General features: G+C 34.4%; 2 protein-coding genes across 3 annotated transcripts; both read left to right on the top strand.

Annotated features, from left to right (window-relative positions):
* The first annotated feature begins 6546 nt into the window (after positions 1-6546).
* On the top strand, positions 6547-7933 carry LOC131617691 (dormancy-associated protein 2-like). Of its 2 annotated transcripts, XM_058888954.1 has the most exons (3): positions 6547-6675; positions 7336-7425; positions 7498-7933. In XM_058888954.1, exons 1-3 carry the CDS (start codon positions 6588-6590, stop codon positions 7689-7691), a joined length of 372 nt encoding a protein of 123 aa, XP_058744937.1. In that variant the 5' UTR covers positions 6547-6587; the 3' UTR covers positions 7692-7933. The 2 variants fall into 2 exon arrangements, with proteins under 2 accessions (XP_058744937.1, XP_058744936.1); XM_058888953.1 differs by having other exon boundaries at positions 7336-7933.
* Positions 7934-13803: 5870 nt separating this feature from the next.
* On the top strand, positions 13804-14810 carry LOC131617689 (dormancy-associated protein 2-like). The gene is made up of 2 exons (XM_058888952.1): positions 13804-13991; positions 14180-14810. Exons 1-2 carry the CDS (start codon positions 13877-13879, stop codon positions 14695-14697), a joined length of 633 nt encoding a protein of 210 aa, XP_058744935.1. The 5' UTR covers positions 13804-13876; the 3' UTR covers positions 14698-14810.
* The last annotated feature ends 7382 nt before the right edge of the window (positions 14811-22192 follow it).

Raw genomic sequence — 22192 nt, 5'->3', positions numbered from 1 at the left:
CACTCCACCCCACAATTACCCCAAAAACTCTTAGCAAAGGACTCGTTAAAACTAGCAATTTTTGTTTCTTGAATGAGACATACATCAATATTGAAAGATTGAATCAGAAAACTCACTCTCTTCCTTTTCAAAAGAGAACCCCCACCTCGGATATTATAAGATAGCAAATTCATGGACACAAATTTAAATCCTTCTTCCTTTCTACTGTGCACATCTTATCTTTATTTTCTAACATCTCTACCAATTTAATACTCATACTATCTTCAACCACCCCTGTTACACCTAACTTAGAAATTGAGTTCCAAAGTTTCTTCCCCACCTCAGAATGCGGATTATTAAGCAATCTATGATTACATTGCATAATATCCGAATCAGAAATAGAGTTGCAAGTAAAAGACTCACCGTTGGAGAACGACTCTTCTTTCTTCTTAATCTTGTCCGTCTTGTCCGTCGAGCTGGAAAGAACATTCGAAGAACCTCCATTCCTGGGCGCGATACAGGCAAAAAAGGAGGGCGCAACCTCCATTCTGTTTCCCAGTTCTAGCACCGGCTTTTTCTTTTTCTGTTTAACCAATGCTTTTGACTTTTTCCTACTTATGTTTCTACAGGCCAAATCAAATGAAATTGGGCCTTTTTTCCCCACTTTATTAACCATCGGCCCACTTCCACGATTATTAGAAAAGACAACCTTTTTCCCTGGCCCACAAACATTAAAAAAATCCACCAAGGAGTTATCCAAAACCGGTCCACAGCACCCATCAGAGTTTTGACCTTCCACCTCTTCAACAGATTCCCTCACCTTGGTCCCACTGTCATTAATGCTACCAGATGCGCCAGCTGTACCTTTTCTATCCAAAACCGTGTACCCTCTTTCCTCAGTAACGTCTCTAAGCAAAGAAGCATTTAATGATTCTGAAAAAGGGTTCACTGTTCCATGCATATCCTTAAGATGGTAACCAACACCTGCTACCTTTCCACCCCTATCCTGCTTCTCTCCCTCAATACGTGAAAGGAAGCTACAATCCGCCGAACTGTCAGGCGGCGTGCTCATACGGACAACATTCTCATCATGCACCTTCTCCAACACCGGTTCTGAACAGTTCACGGCGGCAGCCTCCTCCATACCGGTTCTATCTACTTCCCCAACCAACTCATCCGTATCAGCTCCATAGGTAGATGCATAGGACTCTGAATCAGCATCATCAATGTTATTGCACCCCACTGCAGCTGTCTTCAAAGAAGGATCTTCTCTTACTCTGATTAAAAACGAAACACCGTCGATCACGGCTTTGATCATAACATTAATAAGCTCCGTTCTCCCAGATTTTATAAGAATTCTAGCCTCATCCATACATAACCGGGCCTCCGTAATCTCATCACAACTAACGTAAACACCATAAGAATCCACCAGCATCTTGAAGAAATTCTCACACCACACATGACATGGTATGCCTGAAATACGCAGCCACAAGAACCTCTCCCTATCCACATCCTCAGGGCTCCACGGTTTAATAGAACTGAATAAAGTTTCCCACCACTCTCTGCGCTCCTCTAAAAACACCTCCACATCACCAATCACCAAATCCTCCAGTAGACACAAGTTAGGGCCTAACACAGTAACTCTGATAGTGAAAAGTCCTTCTTCATGAAACATCTTCTTTAAGTTTAAGACACCTCCAGACTCCTTAACAACACCTATAAACTCCTTGTTATACCTCTCCCTCTCCTCTATTGAACTGGAAAAAGTGACAAACTTACTCCCACAATCTTCATGCGCTCTTACATCAGCTGCACTTTTGTTGTTTAATACATCTACAAAAGACCTCTTATCCACCCATGCCCTAGCACAGTGACCAGAGGATCCTCCTTCTCTTGAACCACCCGCGGGCACTCTTCTTGCCTTTACGAACTTCCCTCCGTGGTCTTCAGTCTCCCTCCTCGGACGTTGAAATCTTGGCAAGTTCGCATGTAATTTTCTACCGTCCAGCATCAAATTATCTAACTTGGTAGCCATCATGTTCACGTCTTTGACATCTAGAAATCGAACGAAGCCAAATCTCCTCCCCCGTTTATCCTTTCTTGGAGGAATAACAACTTCATCAACCTCCCCCAGATCTTTAAACTCAAACAACAAATCCCTAGCCCTCCATTTTAAACCAAACTCCGTAAAGAAGAATGTCGAAGTCGAAGCATCCACAGCTGAAACCTTTCTCAAACCACCCCCAGCAATATCCCATCTCTCCGCTCCATCCCTCCTATGAATGTTTCTCCCCACCTTAGTCCATCCTGCCTCATGCGCAGCCGTAGACCTCAACACCATGAGCGATCAGCAACTACAAATGGACATAAGCTGACTAAAAATGGGAGCTTCTCTCTCTAAGTTTCTCTCTCTAGATTAGTAGTACATGAAAGCAACAATTAATGTCATGGTATGTTCCAATATGACAAAAATGTGCAATTGAGTTGGTGACAATAAATGCATTGAAATAGTCCAAATAGAAAGTGGAGTACTAACTGAGCATTTATAAAGACCTTGATGCATTGAACTCAACAAAAGGACTAAAGAGGATAAAGTGTCACATGGACTAGTGTGATAGTCCCAAACATTATGCCACTTGTCTCAGCCATACAAACCTTAGTGGGCATAGGTGTAGAGGTGCTTGTAGGCATGAGGATTATTGCTCTTGATTTTTTGGTCTCTACTAAAATTTTGAATTTTGAATTTAAGAATATGCAACACTTCATGAAGTGGTGCATATGGTGACTATAGATGAACCATTACAAACTTATGCTGAAAAAGTGTTGTTTCATCAAGAGTTAAAAACTAGTGAAACAACACATGCATGACCTATAAATACATTATTCAGAATTCGAAAATCATTCATTGAATTCGTGCATCCTCTTCATTATGCCAGACACTCTGTCTTGCATTCAATTTCTTCACCAGTCTTTTGCTGAATCGATTAAGAGGCTAAATTAGCATGGGTATTCTTGCATTCCAAACTCTAAGATAATTAAGAGAGTGATTGAAATACTTTTAATAAAAGTGACTCCATTCACGATTCATACCTGGATCCATTTATCTTTACCGAAACTTTTAACAATCTTAAAAGTATTTACACAATGGCTTCAAACGCTATAGTTTCAAGCATCAAAGTGATGAGAGGAACTTGTCAAGTTGGATCGCTTTGATGGAACCAACTACACTAAATGGCAAGACAAGATGATATTCTTATTGATTGCCCTGAAGGTTCATTATGTCTTAGATCCTGACTTAACACTGATTCCATAACCAACAGAGAATGACTCTGAAGAACTCAAGAAGGAGCGCAAGAAACATAAGGAGGACGAACTGCTATGTTGTGGACTTATTCTGAACTGCTATGTTGTGGACTTATTCTAAATATTTTTTGGAAAACCATGACACTATGCTCGAGATTGTAGGCACCACAAGAGCTTTTATATCGGAACATAGTGCGTGTAATCTCGATCATAGTTTCCGGGATTTCCACAAACAAAACATCCGTTTTTCGAACCATTCTGACTGATGTAATTCCTGAACTTGTTATGTTACTTTTTTATTCAAGATGACTCTTCCTTCCATCATGTTTCTTCTTTCCTTTGGCGGTCACGTCATTGGCTTTTGAAAGACCCCCATATTCTTATTTCTCCCTCTACTTCGATTCCTCCTCGATTCGAAGATGTTATTGGATTTTATCCAAAGAGATGTCCTCAGAACTGTGCAACAACTTCTTTTTATAGCCTTTCCAAGAAGGCGGTAATTTTGCAATGATTGCACAAATTTGAAAGGTATCAGGGATGTCTATTTTCACAGCTTTTATTTTATTCACAAGGACTTGGAACTCGTACACTTGGGGAAGAATGGGCTTATAAATTTAAAATAAAAATATTTAGAAATTCAAAACTTCTCCGTACCTTCCTCTTCGACCTTGAATTTAAATTCAAGTGCTTTACAGATTTATGTCCCAGACGGATTATCTGTATAGAGGTTTTAGAGAAGATCACACAATGTATTCAGAATATGTCCACGACATAGCAGATCGTCCTTCTTACATTTCTTGAACTCCTTCTTGAGTTCTTTAGAGTCATTCTCTGTTGGTTCAAGAAACGGAGTTAAGTTAGGATCTAAGATATAGTGAAATTTTAGTGTATCTGGTGTAGTTGGTTCCATTAAAGCCATCCAACATGACAAGGTCCTGGTTCATAAGTTTGTTGCGTGAAACTGCAGTGTCTGAAGCCAATGTGTAAATACTTTAAAGACTTTTAGAAATTTTGATAAAGTTAAATGGATCCATCTATGAATCGTGAATGGAGTCACTTTCATTAAAATTATTTCAAACACTCTCTTAATTGTCTTAGAGTTTGGAAAGCAAGAATACACAACATAATTCAGCCTCTCAATCGATTCTGCACAAGACAGGTGCAGAAATCCAATGCAATGAAGAGTGTGTAAAATAATGAAGAAGATTTACGAATTGACTAAATTATTTTCGAATTCTGAATAATATATTTAGAGGCCATGCATGTGTTGTTTCATAGTTTTGCAACTATTGATGAAATGACACCTTTTCAACATAAGATTGCAATAGTTCGCCTATGGTTATATCATGCCCCACTTCATGAAGGGTTGTATATTTTGAATTCGAAATTCAAATTTTCAGTAGTACGAGACATATTTAAATGCAACTTCCACTGGTAGATGTTTAGTGCAAAATCTAACCAAAATTTCCTTCATACTGATTAAAGGTAAATTTCAATGGTGGATGTTTAGTGCAAAAATAGATCAAAATTCCTTGTGACACATTTGAAAGGAATTTCCACTTTTGTCTATGGAACACTTATCCTCTTTAACTTTGTCATATTTAAACACACATGAGCATTAATTGTTCATTAATTTCCAATATTTTTTTTCTAGTGCGAGGGATATCTATCAAAATTTTCTCATTGATATTTGTGGCTACAATGGACGGCAGCCATGAATCCCAAATTTTTTTCGATTAGGAAAGTTCATGTTGCACCATGTATGCATATCTGCTTATCAAGTTGAATTTTAGAAAGAGAAGTGACCTGCCCTCGAGGCTTTGTTGAGTTAATGGTCACCATCTAATTTCGCAACTGTTTTACTTTGAGGTTGTAGTGGTTCTAACCATTTCTAGCTCTAATTTGCGATAGTTTGCCAACTATTACACGATAGTTTGCCAACTATCACAAATAATAGAAATTTGCCTTTAGTCAGTAAGAAGGAAATTTTGGTTAATTTTTGCACTAAACCGTTCTATTTATTTAGAGTTCTATTATTTGTTCACAATTATTTAGGACGGTTTATATTTTTGTAAAGTCAAGTTTAAAACTAGAACTTTCTCAAATGGCTAACAAGATTATGGAATTAAAAAAAAATTATTTGGCACGGGTACTATACTATAAGGGTGGGCAATTTTCCGCTTGTGGTTTAGGCTCCGCTTTTTGTATCTCTTTTTGAGACCTTTCGGTCAGTAATATATCTCTTACTTTCTGGAAAAAAAAAACTGTAAGGGTGGAATTGAAAGAAAAAAAAAGATTATTGAAGAAAATAGAACTCTCCCAAAAGGGAAGGGGGGATTACTTCTAACTCTTAATTGGCAAGGGGGAATTACCTCTAACTCTTAATTTAATGTTTGTGTAGTAATTGCTATTTTAAAGAAGAAAATATTGTAGAGGTTTTAAAAACCATCTAAAAATAATTTCAGTTGGAGAAACTTTTATAGTGAATTTTTTAAAGTTTCAGTCCCAGTCCTTTAAGTATGAACAAAAATGGTCTGTGTTTTGAGAAGACAGAAAAATTAACTCTTTAAAATTAGTTTTACTCTAAAGAAAAAAAAATGGATTGAGTTGAAAATTCACGAAAGTCAAAACCGTCACAATTTGCAACCTGCGATAGTTGTGTGTTTACTATCAAATCCAAGGCCACAACTCAACCATTTTTTTAGTGGGTGATTTTTGAAGAAGGAGCTCAGACTAAACTACTGACATTATAGTTCTAGTTGTTGAGTGAAGATCCGTTTAGGAAGAAGTTTTTTTAAAACAGATTTATAGCACTTTTTCATTAAAGTAAATGCGATGTTAATTTGAAGATTGCCTTTTGCAAAGTTTTTCTTTTTAATCCTATACAATTCTTAATATATATTTAAAAGATTTGATTTTTCACTAAATATTAACAAGGCTTTATGAAGAAAAAAAATTAATAGCAAATAATAATATAAAAAAAGGTTCATTAAAAATAAATCAACTAATGTATACAGCTGCACTCTATCAAAACTTTAGAGTGGACCAGCTGCACCACTCTCTAAATAGTGCGGGGATTATTTGGTAAGTATCTCACTATCTGCATGAGTTCGCACGTAGACTTAGGACGGCCATTAAAATGAATATCAAGATTATTGATCACTTCACAACAACCAAATAAATATTCTGTACTATTGATCACTCCTCCCTTACATTATATATAGCACACACTTTCTTACTAGTTTTCTCATCCTTTACAACATCATTCTGCAAGTGAATTAATTTCGCTATCTTACTTTTTAAAAATGGAATTGAAAAAAGCAATAATCCTCATTCCAGTCCTTTTGGCTATGGTTCTTCTTATTTCTTCAAAGGTGTCAGCCAGGAGCTTAAGTAAGACTTTCTCTAATACCAAAATGTGTGAGCTATTCATTATTTTTCTTAATTAATACAGTGTGTTTACAATCCATTTTCAAACTATCTTGCATTGTTTCTGAACAGATTTATTCTTTAATATGATTATATATTCATTACCGTATGTTTTGTGGTAAATAAATATGAGAAAATATGCGATGTTCTGACAGTGTCAAAAAATTTTAGACTGCCAACCAACCATGACCATGTATCCCACCAAGTAATACTGTTATTTTTAAATTACTGAGATGACAAGGCAGAATGATATATTCTCATTGGATGACAGTGTAAAATTTTTTTACACTGTCAGTGCCTCTCCATCAAACCCAATAAATATTATTTCAAATGAACTGATTTGGTAAATTCTAATTTTTATTAAAAATTTGTTTATTAGAAGTCTTGTTTATAGCTGAAAACATACCAAAAAACAATTTGAGCTGAAAAATGGATTTAAATTTAAGAACTATATTTTGAGTTAAAAATTACAAATTCCAATTTGTATTATAAAGCTATATCAATTCTTATGAAAAAATTGTAGATGATTTTTTAAATGCTGGAGAATTTTTTGTTATCTAAACAAGTGTATTTTAACTCCCATGAAATTCAATGAATATAATTTAAATAATATCATATTTGCAGAGGTTGTTGAAGAGATAAATGAAATAAATAAAGCCAGTTATGTTAATGGAGGCTACAGAGGTTATCCGAATAATGGTGGTGGTTATCCAGGTAATGGTGGTGGTCACGTTAGTAGTTATTATCCCGGTATTGGTCACGGTTATGGTCATAGTTATTATCCAGGTATTGGTCGTTATGGTGGTGGTTATCCGATTAATCGGGGTTTTGTTGGTGGATACAATGGTGGTGTTGTACCGGGTAATATTGGTGGTACTATAAGTGATATTCGTAGTTATATTGGTGGCTATATAAATGATCGCTTGAGGAATGGTGGTCACGTTGGTGTGCAAACTGAGGACAGCAACACTCGTAACTAATAGCCATATATATCATCGTTTATGATACATTTTCTTCTTGATAAATTTCATCAATAAATAATGTTTGTGTGTATATCAAGAGAGAATTTATCTTTGTTGTTGTTATCTATCTTGTCGTTTATAGTATTGATATTTCACTACTACTAGAAATCATGTATAAATACATCACTCTATATGAGAGGATGAATTTAAATTTGGAATAGAAGTGTTGAATGTATTATTATCATGTCATTTATAGATCATTGTTGTTCTACGTGTTTCATTCTTTTAAATTATATCCTTACTAGTGTCGTGCACACACGCGTAAAAATATAAGTGACATCTTTAATTAATACTAATTTTATTTTCTTTTTGATAATATGGAGGGCCTGAGCCCAAAGAACAAAAAAACTAAAATACAAACAATCCTAGGGTACAAAACACTCTTAGAATCATATCAAAGATATCAGCAAGCCAGCAAGGCAAATCCATAAAGAAGACATAACCCACCCTTAGCGCTTTTCCATGCAACGCCAAACGATTAGCACAACCATTTAATTCTCGATAGATATGATGAATCTCCACCTCCTCCAACTTGCTCATCCAATTGTGAATTTGACGAACCAAGTTGCTACTAGCCAGCTTATTCTTGCTAAGATTATTACTAATATCCACTGCATCCTTTGAATCTGACTCAATAATCACCTTATTGTAACCCCTTTCCACGACCAAGTTCAGACCGTCGTGGATGCCCCACAACTCAGCCATCAGTGGACTGCTGCTTCCCACACCTCTAGCAAACCCTCCACACCACTTTCCAGCCTCATCTATAACAATTTCCCCACAACCATAACCTCCATCATTAGAGTGAGCTCCATCCACATTTATTTTGACATAGTCTATATCAGGTAAGCTCCACCTAAGCATTCTCTCAACCTTGTTCCCTTCCATGACAAACTTATTGCATGCAGTTACCATGTAAAGTTGCATTCTAGGAGCAATCTCACCAAGCATATCACATGGTCTACAAAATTTATCATCATGCCTTGCTCTACTGCGCCAGTCCCAGATAGCATGATAGGCAGTGGCCCAAAACTTAGTCCAATCACATTCAACAATTCCACGAGCAGAGACTTAGTAGTTTCGACATTGAGCTTTAACCAATTCTGCAAATCAAGCTTATAGAAATCTTGTACAAGTGATTTTTAGTAAAGTGATTTCTTAAAATCATTTGTGTAAATACACATCCATTACAAAATCTAAAATTCAACTTATACACAAATGATTTTTAGTAAAGTGATTTTTTTTCCTAGGGTGTGTTTGTTTGATGGATTAAAATTGTAAGCTCGGAAATATCATTCCTAGATATATTATTGTCTGGAACTTTATTCCTATTAATATGTTTGGAAAATAAATCAAATTCCCGGGAATATTCTTATGTTTTATTTTAATTAAATTTAAAAAAAAAATAAAAATTAAATAATAAATGTGTTAAAATAATGTAAAAGTGGAAAGTTATGGTTGGTTATTTTAAGTTCCCATGGGATGTAAGATCCCCATCCTTTCACATGAGAATAAAAATGAAAAAGTTTATGAACAAATTATATTCCTGTAAATAAAAAGTACCCGAATATAATTTAATAAAACTTGAAACAAACAATGGAATATGTGAATTCCAATGTCACATTCCGAGGAATAATGTTTGTATCCCTGAAACTTAACACCCCTAGTCATCTTTTCACTTATTTTTACACTACAAAAAAACGGGTCAAATTGTGGTTGTTATTTTGAGGCGGCTTTAAGAAACCTCTTTAAATTAGAATAAAAAGTGACTTTTCCTATTTTATGGATAAATATGAAACCATTTAAATGAGGTTTTAAACCCCTGTAATCCGATGAAATTTCTCTCTAATTATAGTCATTTCTGATGTTTTTTTAATCATGAATTTAATTTATTTTTGGCGCCAAATTTTTTTTGGGATAGGCGCGAATAATTTAAACATATAAGTTTTAATTATTTATTTTTAATATTAATATTAATTATAATTTATAATATTAGTTATAAATATAATATATTTCGGTATATATCAAATTACTAATTAAGAAGAATAACAACAGTCTGTCTCTTTTATTCATCGTGTGAATGCTCAAAACCCTCACCTTCTCACAAATCACAACCACCATCTCACTTCTACTAACCGTCGACTTTTCACCGTTCGTCCACTGCTCACAACAACATTCTTATTCTCTTCGGTTGTCTTCCTTATATTAAGGTTAGATTCCTCTTCTTTATCTCTTCTCTAATAGATATTTAGGGTTTCTCTCAATCCTAACACTCTTGCATGCCAAACCCTCATACAAATCTGACCTTATCTCCCCTTTTCTGAATGAAATCATTACAGAACATTAAGAGGATTTGATTTTAATGATAAATAGATTTGGGATTTGATTTAGGAGTTTAGGGTTTAATAGTTAAGTGTAGTTAATGTTCACTATAATTTGAACTTGAATTACTCTGAGAAGTAATACTCTATAGGATAAGGAATATGTAATTTCATTTGATTTTAATTTGGTTTTATTTAATTTCGTTAAGAAATTGGTGTCTTTTCAGTTTGGAAAATATGAAAAAAAACGATGGAACTGAGCAGATTTCAAATGCCATATCTCTATGATCCCATTGATGTTAGGGAATTTGAGAGATTTGCTATGAAAGGGTCTTATTGGGTGGACATTCTTCAATTTGCTGATGATAATTTAACAGTGGGAGAAGGTACTTGGAAACATATTTGGGCGATTAAGAAGGTGTAACGGGCTTTTGAACTTGTTTCGGGTCTTGGAATAAATTACCACAAAAGTAAGTCCATAGACATTAATTCTAGCAACACGTTTTTGGAATCCGCGTCTTTATTCCTTTCTTGTAAGGTGGAAGAGAGTAACTTTTATTTTCTTGGCATTCCTATTGGTTTTAATCCAAGGAAGGAGTCAACTTGGAATCCTCTTTTGCTCAAGATGAAGAATCGTTGGACGGGTTGGAAAAATTGTTTTCTCAATTTGGGAAGTAGGAGCACTCTTTTGAAGTCGATTTAAACTATTTAACCATATTCACTATGTATTTCTACAAAATACTGATGAAGATGGTGAAAGAGTTTACTAGGCTTCAAAGTAACTTCTTATGGGGGAGTGGAGGAAAAGAGGAAGATTTATTGGGTTAGTTTGAAGGATTTTAATTTACCTTTCGAGAAAGGGGGTTAGGAGAGTTAAAAATATTCCGTTGTTTAACTTAGCACTCCTTAACAAATGGAGATGGAGAATTCTTCAAAGTAAAGAATCCCTTTGGTATAATATTTTGAAAACTCGGTATGGTGATTTATCTACTCATCTTTTTTATGGAGGAGTAGCCAAAAAAGATTCCTTTTCTAATTCTTCTTGGTGGAGGGACATTTTAAAAATTTTGGAAATTCTCTTTTAATGATACAAATGTTGCTTGTAGTAGGTTTGTTACTCCTAATGGTTTTACTACTCCTTTTTGCGAAGCCAAGTGGTTTGACGGTATTATTTTGAAGGAGACATATCCGGAAATATTCTTGGCCTCTTGTTTTAAGTGAGTTTCGGTGGCAGATATGGGAGGGTGGTTTGAAGGAGATTGGAAATGGGGTGATTTCGGCCTATCCACGGAGGTCTTGGAAAATTCGGCTCTTATGTCCGATTTTTTATCCTTTCGAGACCTATTGGAGGGTTATCGAGGAATGTCAGAAGTTAAAGACTTGGTAGAGTGGACCTTTAACTCGGATGTGGAGTTTTCAGTTGCCTCGTGTTATGCATTCGATGCTAGTTTCTACATTCTCTTTGGAACTTCTAACAACTACGACGAGGCCATTTGACTAGTGTGGAAATCGGATGTGCCTTTTAAGATTAAGGCTTTTGGTTGGAGATTTCTTGTTAATAGACTTCCAACAAATGAACTTTTGGTTTAGAGGTATTTCTTTCCCTTTAAATTATTTAAAGTGCATCTTTTGTTGAATTGATTTGGAGAATCGAGATCATTCATTTTTTAATTTCTATGTGGTAAAAAATATGGAGGGAGATAGCTTTTTAGGTTGGAAGATTGGATAAGGCGAAGGATGAGTGTTCGTCGATTTTATGGGTTGACACTCGATTTTTCGAATACAAAAGGTTAAAAATAGTAAGCTAGGAGTTGTTTGGCTCGCCACTTCATAGACTTTATGGTTATTAAAGAATGGAGTTTGTTTTCGGAATGAGGATTGGAACATTAACAACACAGTGTGGAACATAAAGTTTTTGGTTTGGAAGTGGTCTTTTTGCGGAGAAATTACACACTCCAATTATTCTTTTTACGAGTTTAGCAAGGATCCTTTGTTATTCCTCCTGTAATCTTAATTGATTTGTAATATCTCTTTTTTGTCAGATTTTCCCGTTTCTATGTGTAATCGGATTGGAGAACACTTAGTTCTCTCTTTTATAATATCTTGTTTACATTAAAAAAACTCTCTCTTATATTTTTTTATTGTTTTTTAGTTCTTAATGGTGTTGAAGCGGTAAAGAGACAAGCAACAAAATTTTTGGAAATATATATCCGGGAATTTATCGTGTCCATAGAGATTAGTGCTACCGGACTGTCATTCAACGGTTTCCGCAGTTATGAGTTTGGATTGAATTTGTTAAAAATATAAACGGAAAAGTAAATATGAACATAAAAAGAATACATTCTTTGGAAAGAAATAACTTATCAGGCATGTAAATACACTCACTCCTCAAAAACTTATACATATCACTCCGTTGCATTCAACTTATAATACTCGTCAAAATCACTACAAACCTCTCAGATCAATATCCATTTTTGCAATACCGACGAGAGTTCAACCATATTGCTCTTTCGATGATGTCTCAACTGATCGAATAACACAAAGGCTTTAAACTCCGATAATATGTGGACGTTAACCCCAGACCTATCTCTAAAATCTAAATCTAACAAATATCCCCCTAATCAAGACTTGTGATGTCTATTTCTACATCAACACAAATCCAAAGCATTTAAGCAAAAAGATTAAGGAAACACCGACAAAGATTTGTAAAGAAAACTTTATACAACAATAGAGTAACAAATATACATAGGTTCAAAGTAAACTTACAAAAAAAAACCCAACAAAAGAGAAATACACAAAGAAAAATGAAGAAGAACCAAACATCTCACAGGTTGTCAGCTCCGATTGATGAGAAATCCGACTTCGGATCATCCGTATGCAAGCTCCATTGTTGTTTTCTAAGCTATCTAGACCAAAAACTGAAGGTTGATAGAGTTGGGAACAAATACCACAAAACCATAACCTAAAAAAATCTATTTTTTCGCTATTTAGTATAATTGTCATAACTTGAGAACCATAACTCTGATATGGGCCAGATTCGAAGCGTTGGAAAGCTTATTTAATTTCCTATCTATCAATGGATAAAAATCAACCAAATTGATGATTTCTTATTCTTTTATTTTGAGCTTTATTCGTTAAGGAGTTGTTCAAAATTGCGCGTTTGAAACCGTGTCTTCGACACTTTGTTGCTCATGCTCTAAATACGCATCAATACTTACAAAAGGACACTAAAACTGTCAAACAATATAAAAATATATGAAAATACAACTATTCACATAGTATACGGATTTACAAACAAAACGGAGAATTATTCAAACGGTATTAATAAAAAGTATCGATAAGTAAAACAAATTATATACACAAAATAACGATACTTTTGCACTTATCAAATATATTCTATCAAATAACATATTTTGGACAATTTACTCAAATTTTAAGACTAAATATGGAAAGAAAATTCATGTTAAAAGAAATCTACTAAATTAGACTAACGTATACAGCTGTACTCTATCTAAACTTTAGGATGGACCACCTGTACCACTCTCTAATTAGTACGGGCATTATTGGGCATGCATCTCAGTATCTGCATGAGATTGCACTTAGACATATAGGACGGCCAATAAAATTAATAACAAGATGAATAAAACAACTATTCACTTCACAATATTAAGATATAAGAATTGAAATACAAATACCAAATAAAGGTTCCGTACTTATCACTCCATCCATTCATTATATATATCACACACTTTCTTACAAGTTTTCTCATCGTTTACCACAACATTCTCCATCTGAATCATCTAGTCTAGTTCAATATTTAAAATGGATTCGAAAAAATCAATAATCCTCATCCTTGGCCTTATGGCAATGGTTCTTCTTTTCTCTTTAGAAGTGTCAGCTAGAGTCTTCACTGAGACTTCCTCTAATAGCAAAATGGGTGAGCTATTCATTATTTTTCTTAATTAATACATAATTATTTTTTTTTCATGAGCATTTTATAGGAGTTTAATATATTTCTGTTCTAATTAACCATATTTTTCTTTTACTTATAAATTTTTTCTTCCTAGCAAATTAACAACCATATAATACAATTAATATAAATTTAATATAATATCATATTTGCAGATAATGTTGACAAGATAAATGGAATGAATAAAAACAGTTATATTAACCGAGGCTTCAGAGGTTATCCGTATAATGGTGGTGGCTATTATCCGGGTATTGGTGGTGGTTATTATGGTGGCTATCCAGGTAATGCTGGCGGTAATATTGGTGGTTATTATCCGGGTATTGGTGGTGGCTACCCTGGTAATTTAGGTGGTTATTATCCAGGTATTGGTAGTGGATACTATGGTATTGGTGGTTATCGAGGTGGTTATCCAATGAATGGTGGTAGCTACCTTGGTATTGGTGGTGGCGCTGTTCCGGGTATTATTGGAGGTGTTGTTCCAGGTAATGCTGGTGGATACAATGGTGGTGGTGTTGTTCCGGGTATGGATGGTGGTGTTGTTCCAGGTATTGGTGGTGGTGTTCCGGGTGGTATTATGGGTAATGTTCGGAGTTATATTGGTGGTTATATTAATGGTCGCATGAGTAATGGTGATCAAGCTGGTGGGAAAACTAAAGACAACACTCGTAACTAATAGGCCATATATATCATCGTTTATGACACACTTTCTTCCTAATAAATTTCATGAATAAATAATGTTGTTTATAGATCAAGAGAGGATATGAAATACATCAACCTTTGTTGTTATTATCTATCTTTCTCTTTTATAGTATTGATGTTTCACTAGTGAAAATCATGTATAAATACATCATCACTATGAATTTTGATGATGTGTTCAAATTTGAAGAAAAGTGTTGAATGTACTATCATATGATATATAGATCATTGTTATCAAGTGTTTTCTTTCCTTTTTAATTTATATCCTTATGAATCAGATTATCTCAAAAAATAAACCTATTAAAAATATATAATTCTCTTTCTTAATATAAATTCTGTAGAAAATTTGTATGCATGTTAAAAAAACTTTGTATTTAGAGAAGGAAAAAAATTTATTTTATTGATTATTCTCATCACTGTCAATGGAAGACTTTGACATGCGAGAAAGAGCATTTTCCAGAAGAAAGGAAAAATTTGTAATCAATATTGATTGTTAATTCTGTTGGTATTTGAGGTAGTAGTGATAGTTTAGAATCTAGTTGGATAGTGTGAAGAGCTCTGGTTGATAGTTGAAAGATAGTAGCAAGTAGTGTGTGAGCTAGTATCGGAGCATGACAACACATAAGTAATCAATTTGTTGTAGGAGGAGAGTAATAGTAGAATGAAGCCTCCAATGTTATTGATATTGGACCTTAAAGGCGTAAAGGCTTGAATACAATTACACATATGCTTATCTATTTATAGGTGCTTGAGGATGTTTCTAGAATAGAACTATCTAGGCTTTTGTGGTCTTTTCTACATTACATTGACATAGAACTTTCTAGACTATAAGTAAATCTAAGAATTATTGACACAATCTAGAAACATGTAGCAACTTTAGACTATTCTAGTTTTCTCTAAACATTGTCATATATTTTTGCTAGAATGTTCTAGAAATGTGCATCAATTTCAACACTCCTCCTTGATGCATATTTCGGTAACTTCAAGTGTAGTCCATAGCTGTCCAAATGTGAATTTGTGAAACTATCTCCTCCTCCATTAATACTCTTATGTAATATATTCTATTTTGAAAAGCATTATCTTCACCGCGATTCAATTTTGTCACACTACTTGTAACAATGATTGTTATTAAACTATATCTCATCATTTTCACTCCTTAGTTGCGTTTGTGATCTTCCTTGTTGGTCTTGTTAAAGACTTCTAACATGTTGTCTAGTTGCGTGTGAATCTCCTTGTCATCACTCTTGCTTCTTAGTTACTATGGGTCTCCTTGTCGTTCTTGTAGAAGAATTTTGACAGGGACTCATTCTTGCTCTAGTAGTTGCATTTGTCTTCTTAGGCTTGTACTCAAGTTGAGCCTCAGAGGCCACAGGTCTCAATTTTTTTATCGCCTGGACTTGTGCTCTATCTGAACTCGAGCCTTATTTGCCATTGGTTTACTACATTAGTTGAACTTGAAATTAAGAGGGTCGGAATGTTAGGTTACCTGAACTCCTCTCTCTTTCATTTTTTGTTTTGGGTTTTAACTCAAACAGAGTCGGGCCGTGTAGCTACCTGTACTCCTTTGTGTTTGAGTCAAAGACCTCATTTTCTAGTTTTAATAGAATTGTTGGTGACAAGAAGAAATAGTTTGCTACGCCCTGTGAATGACCGAACGTAGCTCTGATACCACTGTTGGTATTTGAGGTAGTAGTGATAGTTTAGAATCTAGTTGGATAGTGTGAAGAGCTCTGGTTGATAGTTGAAAGATAGTAGCAAGTAGTGTGTGAGCTAGTATCGGAGCATGACAACACATAAGTAATCAATTTGTTGTAGGAGGAGAGTAATAGTAGAATGAAGCCTCCAATGTTATTGATATTGGACCTTAAAGGCTTAAAGGCTTGAATACAATTACACATATGCTTATCTATTTATAGGTGCTTGAGGATGTTTCTAGAATAGAACTATCTAGGCTTTTGTGGTCTTTTCTACATTACATTGACATAGAACTTTCTAGACTATAAGTAAATCTAAGAATTATTGACACAATCTAGAAACATGTAGCAACTTTAGACTATTCTAGTTTTCTCTAAACATTGTCATATATTTTTGCTAGAATGTTCTAGAAATGTGCATCAATTTCAACAAATTCATACAAAAGAGAAGCTAAATATATAGAGCATTGATCCAATATAACTGTAACTAATTGAAACAGAAAAACTAATTGAATCAAGAGCAGGAGAGTAAGGGTTTTAGCTAGTGCATATGCCAACTGGTTGCTGCTTGGCACTGGAAGCACGTGAATGAGCTTATATATTTTGAATCTTATCTCTTATAATACGGCATTCAATGTATATGTGTTTTCTTTTTTCATGGAATTTAGGATTGTGTGCTAAGTAAATGGAGCTTGTATATAGATATTATTGGACCTTGTATACCTGAGATGGTTTAGTAGAAGCATAGTCACGGGAGAGTCTTGTATATCTCTTAATTGTTGTTTACTGCTGTATTTTTTATATTTTATTAAAAGACATACAACAATGGTTATTGAACCATATTCTATATGTTAAAGAGCATGAAATAAACGATGAGACACATACAATTCGGAAAACATTGATTGATATAGCTTGGTTTTCAAATTCATCTTAATTTTCAGATTATAAATTTCTATGTCAATTAAATGAATGTATTTTCATTAAAAGGTTAATGAAATAAACAATCTACATAGTATATAATAAACTAAACTCTATCTACTGTCAACCTGTATAATAATTTAAAGAATAAAACACTGCTAAGTCACAAGAAGCCTTTTTCTTGTGACTTAGCAATATTTTGTTCTTGTCTAGAGAACATTTATCAACAACAACAAAACAAAAAATACATGCAACAAAATAAAAAACAAACATTTTAGCAACAATACACTAAACATACAACATCACAAGATATATTAATTAAACTGTTTCAAGAACACACCTTTTATTGAAAATAATCGTAGAACTGTAACAAATTATGAAGTTCATCTAATTAGTGATGCTATGAAAAAGAAATACAAGGTGGATAAAGTTTCCACAATAACTACATACTTGTATTTTTTTCCATAGCAATATAAATCATATGTACCATAGCTAAAGTAAGCGCTTGGTTAAGGTGGTGAAGACGAATCTAAAAAATGAAAACATTCAACAAATGAAAATATGAGAACCCATTTTTAACAAGAAACATAAACGAAATCGGAGCATAATTTAATGAACGAACTTCAAGGTAGCGAATGGTGGAGACGAATATGAATGTTGCAGTATGTGTGAAGAGTCACTACAAGAAAGTTGTTGATTAGCCGCGTGAATTTTCTAGGTGACAAACACCTCGCAAAATATTGCAGTTGCGGGATGCGTTCCACCTCGCAACCCAGATTTCTTAAAAAATATATATAAATGCTTTTCCCTCTCGCAACGGAGGGAGGGAAGTTTGAAATTTTGGAAAAAAAAGTTGTAGAGTGTTAAACACCCCGCAATAGTGTTTTAAAAAAATTATTGAAAAAAATGTTACATTTACTCAGAAGTCAGAGTAGCAGGTGACCTTTTGTTGATTTTACTGACACAAAAGTTGCGAAGTAGAAATCACCCCGCAAGTCTCAAAGCCTTTTTACGTTGCAAGGTGAGGACCACTTCGCAAGGTTTTTTTTAAAATTTTGGAGAAAAATAAATCTGGCAATTAATAATGGTTCAGACTGGTAGGTATATGTGTCAGACACGGAGGTTGCGGGGTGAGAAGCACGTCGCAAGTGTCAATAACAATAAAATTTGCTAGGTATTTTTCACCTCGCAAATTTATTTAATATTTCCTTTTCATCTCCATCTCCCATGTTCTCATTCTTTCTATTCTTTCACTCTCTGCCTCTATTCACTCAAGAAAAATTAAATTTTCACAAAACCGTTAATCCAACAGGATCCTCACAAGCTGCATTTCCATGCCTTCCCACAACTTGCAATCTTTCTTTTCAAGCCTTCTCACAAGGTACAATTGTTTGTTTCTTTTTACGGTTTCGGCATTTGGGGATTCTTGTTCGTTCCTTTCTAGTGAACTTTGTTTTGCAATTGAGATTTCTCTTCCATGGTTTATGCGATTTGAGTTTAAGATTTCGGCGTTATGCCTTTGCAGTGTTGGACGTGGTTTTACAAGCTAAGAATCATATAGGCAGTTCCTATTCATGCTCTTTCTTTCTCCGGCGAACGTTGGAGTTCAGGTATTTTTTCGGAAACAGATTCTCTGACTTTTTTCCGCGAACTACACTCTACCGTTCAATCATTTTTTCAAGTTTAACGTGTTTCCCTCCTCCATGTAAACTAAAAGCTAATGTATTTCTGTTTGTTTTCATTATTGCCTATGCTTCACTTGATCTTGGTGGTTGCTTAATAGGGATGAGTTTGGTTGATGATGACTGATAGTGGGTATCACGTTCATGGCGACGAGTACGGATGTTGAAGAAACAACATTTTGCTTTTTCTTTTTTCTTTCAAAATCACCCAAGTTGTCACATGGCATTTTGTCAACCAATTGATTTATCCAACGACCCAAAACACGTAAACGACAGAGTGCAGTTGGCGGAAAAAAGTCAGAGAATCCATTTCCTATTTTTTCATTTTGAGTTTTGAAATTGAATGTGTATGTATTATTTTGTGCAATTTGAATATGTGAGTTTGGGGCTGATCTGAGGTTTGGTTTTGATGTGTGATTGCAGGTCTTTTCTCTCAGATGGATGTGAAATACGATGGCTCAAGTTGAACTGATACAATAAATTGACATTGGCCTTGAAGTGTTTTGTTGGAAATTTCATTTCAAATAAAAGGTAACTTACTGGTATCAATGTAGGTGTTCATTATTGGCATCAAATACTTCTGCAAAAAAATTACAGAATATATTACAGGGTTCATAAGAGTAATATTTTCAGTTTTCATAATAATACTCAATTCTTATTATGGCCTTTAATTAATATGGTACTAACAATGATGTTCCTAACAACATTCATTTTTCCAAGGCATTTTTACATTTATGAACCAACTCATGAGTTTTATATATATTCTACTCAAAAGAATTAATTCATTAGGATTTAGAAACAACAAAGTTGGTTACTGACAGGCCTGTACAATGTTTGTTCATCAACCATTCCTATCATAAAAAACAAAAAACAGTTCCAGGCTTGTTACAATAAGCATGAGAAATGGTAGTTCAGAATAAAACTCATATTGGATCCAAAAGAATTGAGAAGTAATTGTAACAATGTGGTGTAACTTCCACTTACTAGTGAATTTGAAACCCAATTAGAAGATGATGAAGAAACAACCCTTAACAATTCAATGTCCTGCACCACACGAAATAAGAAGTTGTTGAGTATAACTATTTTTTACTGTTTCAATTCGAGATGACATTTTGGTAGTGTGAAAACAAACCAAAGTCAAATGAAATGATTAAAATATAAGTTATTGGAATTATATTTGTAAAGTAAATCATAAATTATTTGTTTAACTTAGTTAAGAAAAAACAATAATTGTTCTAATAACATTACAATAGACTAAGCTAGGTTTGAAGTTCGATTTGATTTGAGGTGAGAATTAATCAAGCTATGGAACATTGAGTGAAGCTAGTAGAATGTTATAGCATCGGTTTGTTTATGTTTTGAAAAACCAAAAAATTAAAATTAAAATGAATTTGTTTAAAGTGAAAAAATAAAGGTGCTCACCTTAATTTGATTTGTAATTTAGCAGCGGTTGTTGATGTTTTGGCCTTATTTAATGGCTCACTTTTGTAGTAATTCTCTCATTTTTCTTTCAATGTTTTGTTCACCATTTAGTGAAAAAATCAAAACAAATATTAATCACTACCTAGTCATATTCTTACTTGACTTTCAAGATAGTTGCGTTGTGTTGTGTGGTGGGGCATATGAGAGTGAGAGATAAAAATCAATTTTAGCGGAAGAGAGCGTTTTGATAGATTTGAAATTCAAGAATCTAAAGTCTAAGTTGTTTAATAAACACTAGAAATTAACCTTTGAAGTTATTGTATGCAAACTCTATTTACCGTTCGTTTAACATAGAATTTTATAGTTGACGATAATTCCCGAATAGGTCAATTGATTAAATTCATTTCTTATAATGGATACGATATTGTAAACGTGCAATATGGAAAATTACAAGTGCTATCGTAGTTGGATGTACGATCGTATGTATGCTGGGAGACGTGGACTTAAACCACTTTTTAAGGAAGGAGTTAAATTGTTTATTACATGAGCATTTGATCAAGAATGTTGTCGGGCAGAGGGAGGAGTGAGATGTCTGTGTCTTAAATGTGGATGTAGACAGATAATAAGTGATCCGAAAGAAGTAGAAACTCATTTGAAGAGAAAGGGATTTAAGGAAAATTATTGGGTTTGGACATCAAATGGGAAAGAAATGCCGATGAATATGCCAGAGACTAGTAATTTCCAACATGGCTCCAGTAGTCGATCACATATGGAATATGAAGAACAATTTAATCTACACGATGAAATGATTGGCGATGCTTTAGGGGTGAATATGGCCTATGATGAACAACAAGATAGTGATGAGGAAGAGTTGCCGAATGAGAAAGCTCAAAATTTTTACGAGTTATTGAAACAAATAAACACACCATTGTTTGAGGGTTCATCAGTCTCTAAGTTATCTATGTGTGTGAGATTGTTGGCTTCAAAGTCAAACTGGAATGTTCCTGATCAGTGTCTGGAATTCTTTTGTCAGATGATTTTGGATGCGACTCCTACGAAAGACAGTTTTCCTAGAAGTTATTATGACGCGAAGAGGTTGGTTATGAAGTTGGGTTTAGAAGTAAGGAAGAATGATTGTTGCGTTAGAGGTTGCATGTTGTTCTATGACAATGAGTTTGGTACAAACGATGGAGCGTTAGAGGAATGCAAGTTTTGTAACAGTCCAAGGTATGTAGTTCGCACTAAAGCCATTGATAGTAATAAAAAAACGCATAGCAGTGAAATCAACGTTTTATTTGCCAATAATACCAAGGTTGCAGAGATTGTTTGCTTCAATGCACAGTGCAAGTCAAATGACATGGCATCATACAAACAAAACAAGTACAGGCACTATGCGACATCCATCTAATGGTGAGGCATAGAAGCACTTTGATCGGATACATCCTGATTTTGCTGCAGAACCTAGAAATGTCAGACTTGGATTGTGCTCAGATGGTTTTACTACATATGACCAACAGTCGGGAACTGCATATTCTTGTTGGCCGGTTATTGTTACCCCTTACAACCTCCCCCCTGAGATGTGCATGACAAAGCCTAACATGTTTTTGACTTGCCTCATTCCAGGGTCGTCGAGTCCAACAGCAGGAATTGATGTGTATTTACAACCTTTAATTGATGATTTAAAGAGGTTGTGGATTGGAGAATGTACTTATGACATATCTCGTAAACAAAACTTTAACATGAGAGCTGCTTTGGT

Source organism: Vicia villosa, linkage group LG7 (assembly GCF_029867415.1).
Source record: "Vicia villosa cultivar HV-30 ecotype Madison, WI linkage group LG7, Vvil1.0, whole genome shotgun sequence".
Taxonomy (NCBI): Eukaryota; Viridiplantae; Streptophyta; class Magnoliopsida; order Fabales; family Fabaceae; genus Vicia; species Vicia villosa.
The sequence above is the reverse complement of the archived record's forward strand: the minus strand, read 5'-3'. Positions and strand labels throughout refer to the sequence as shown.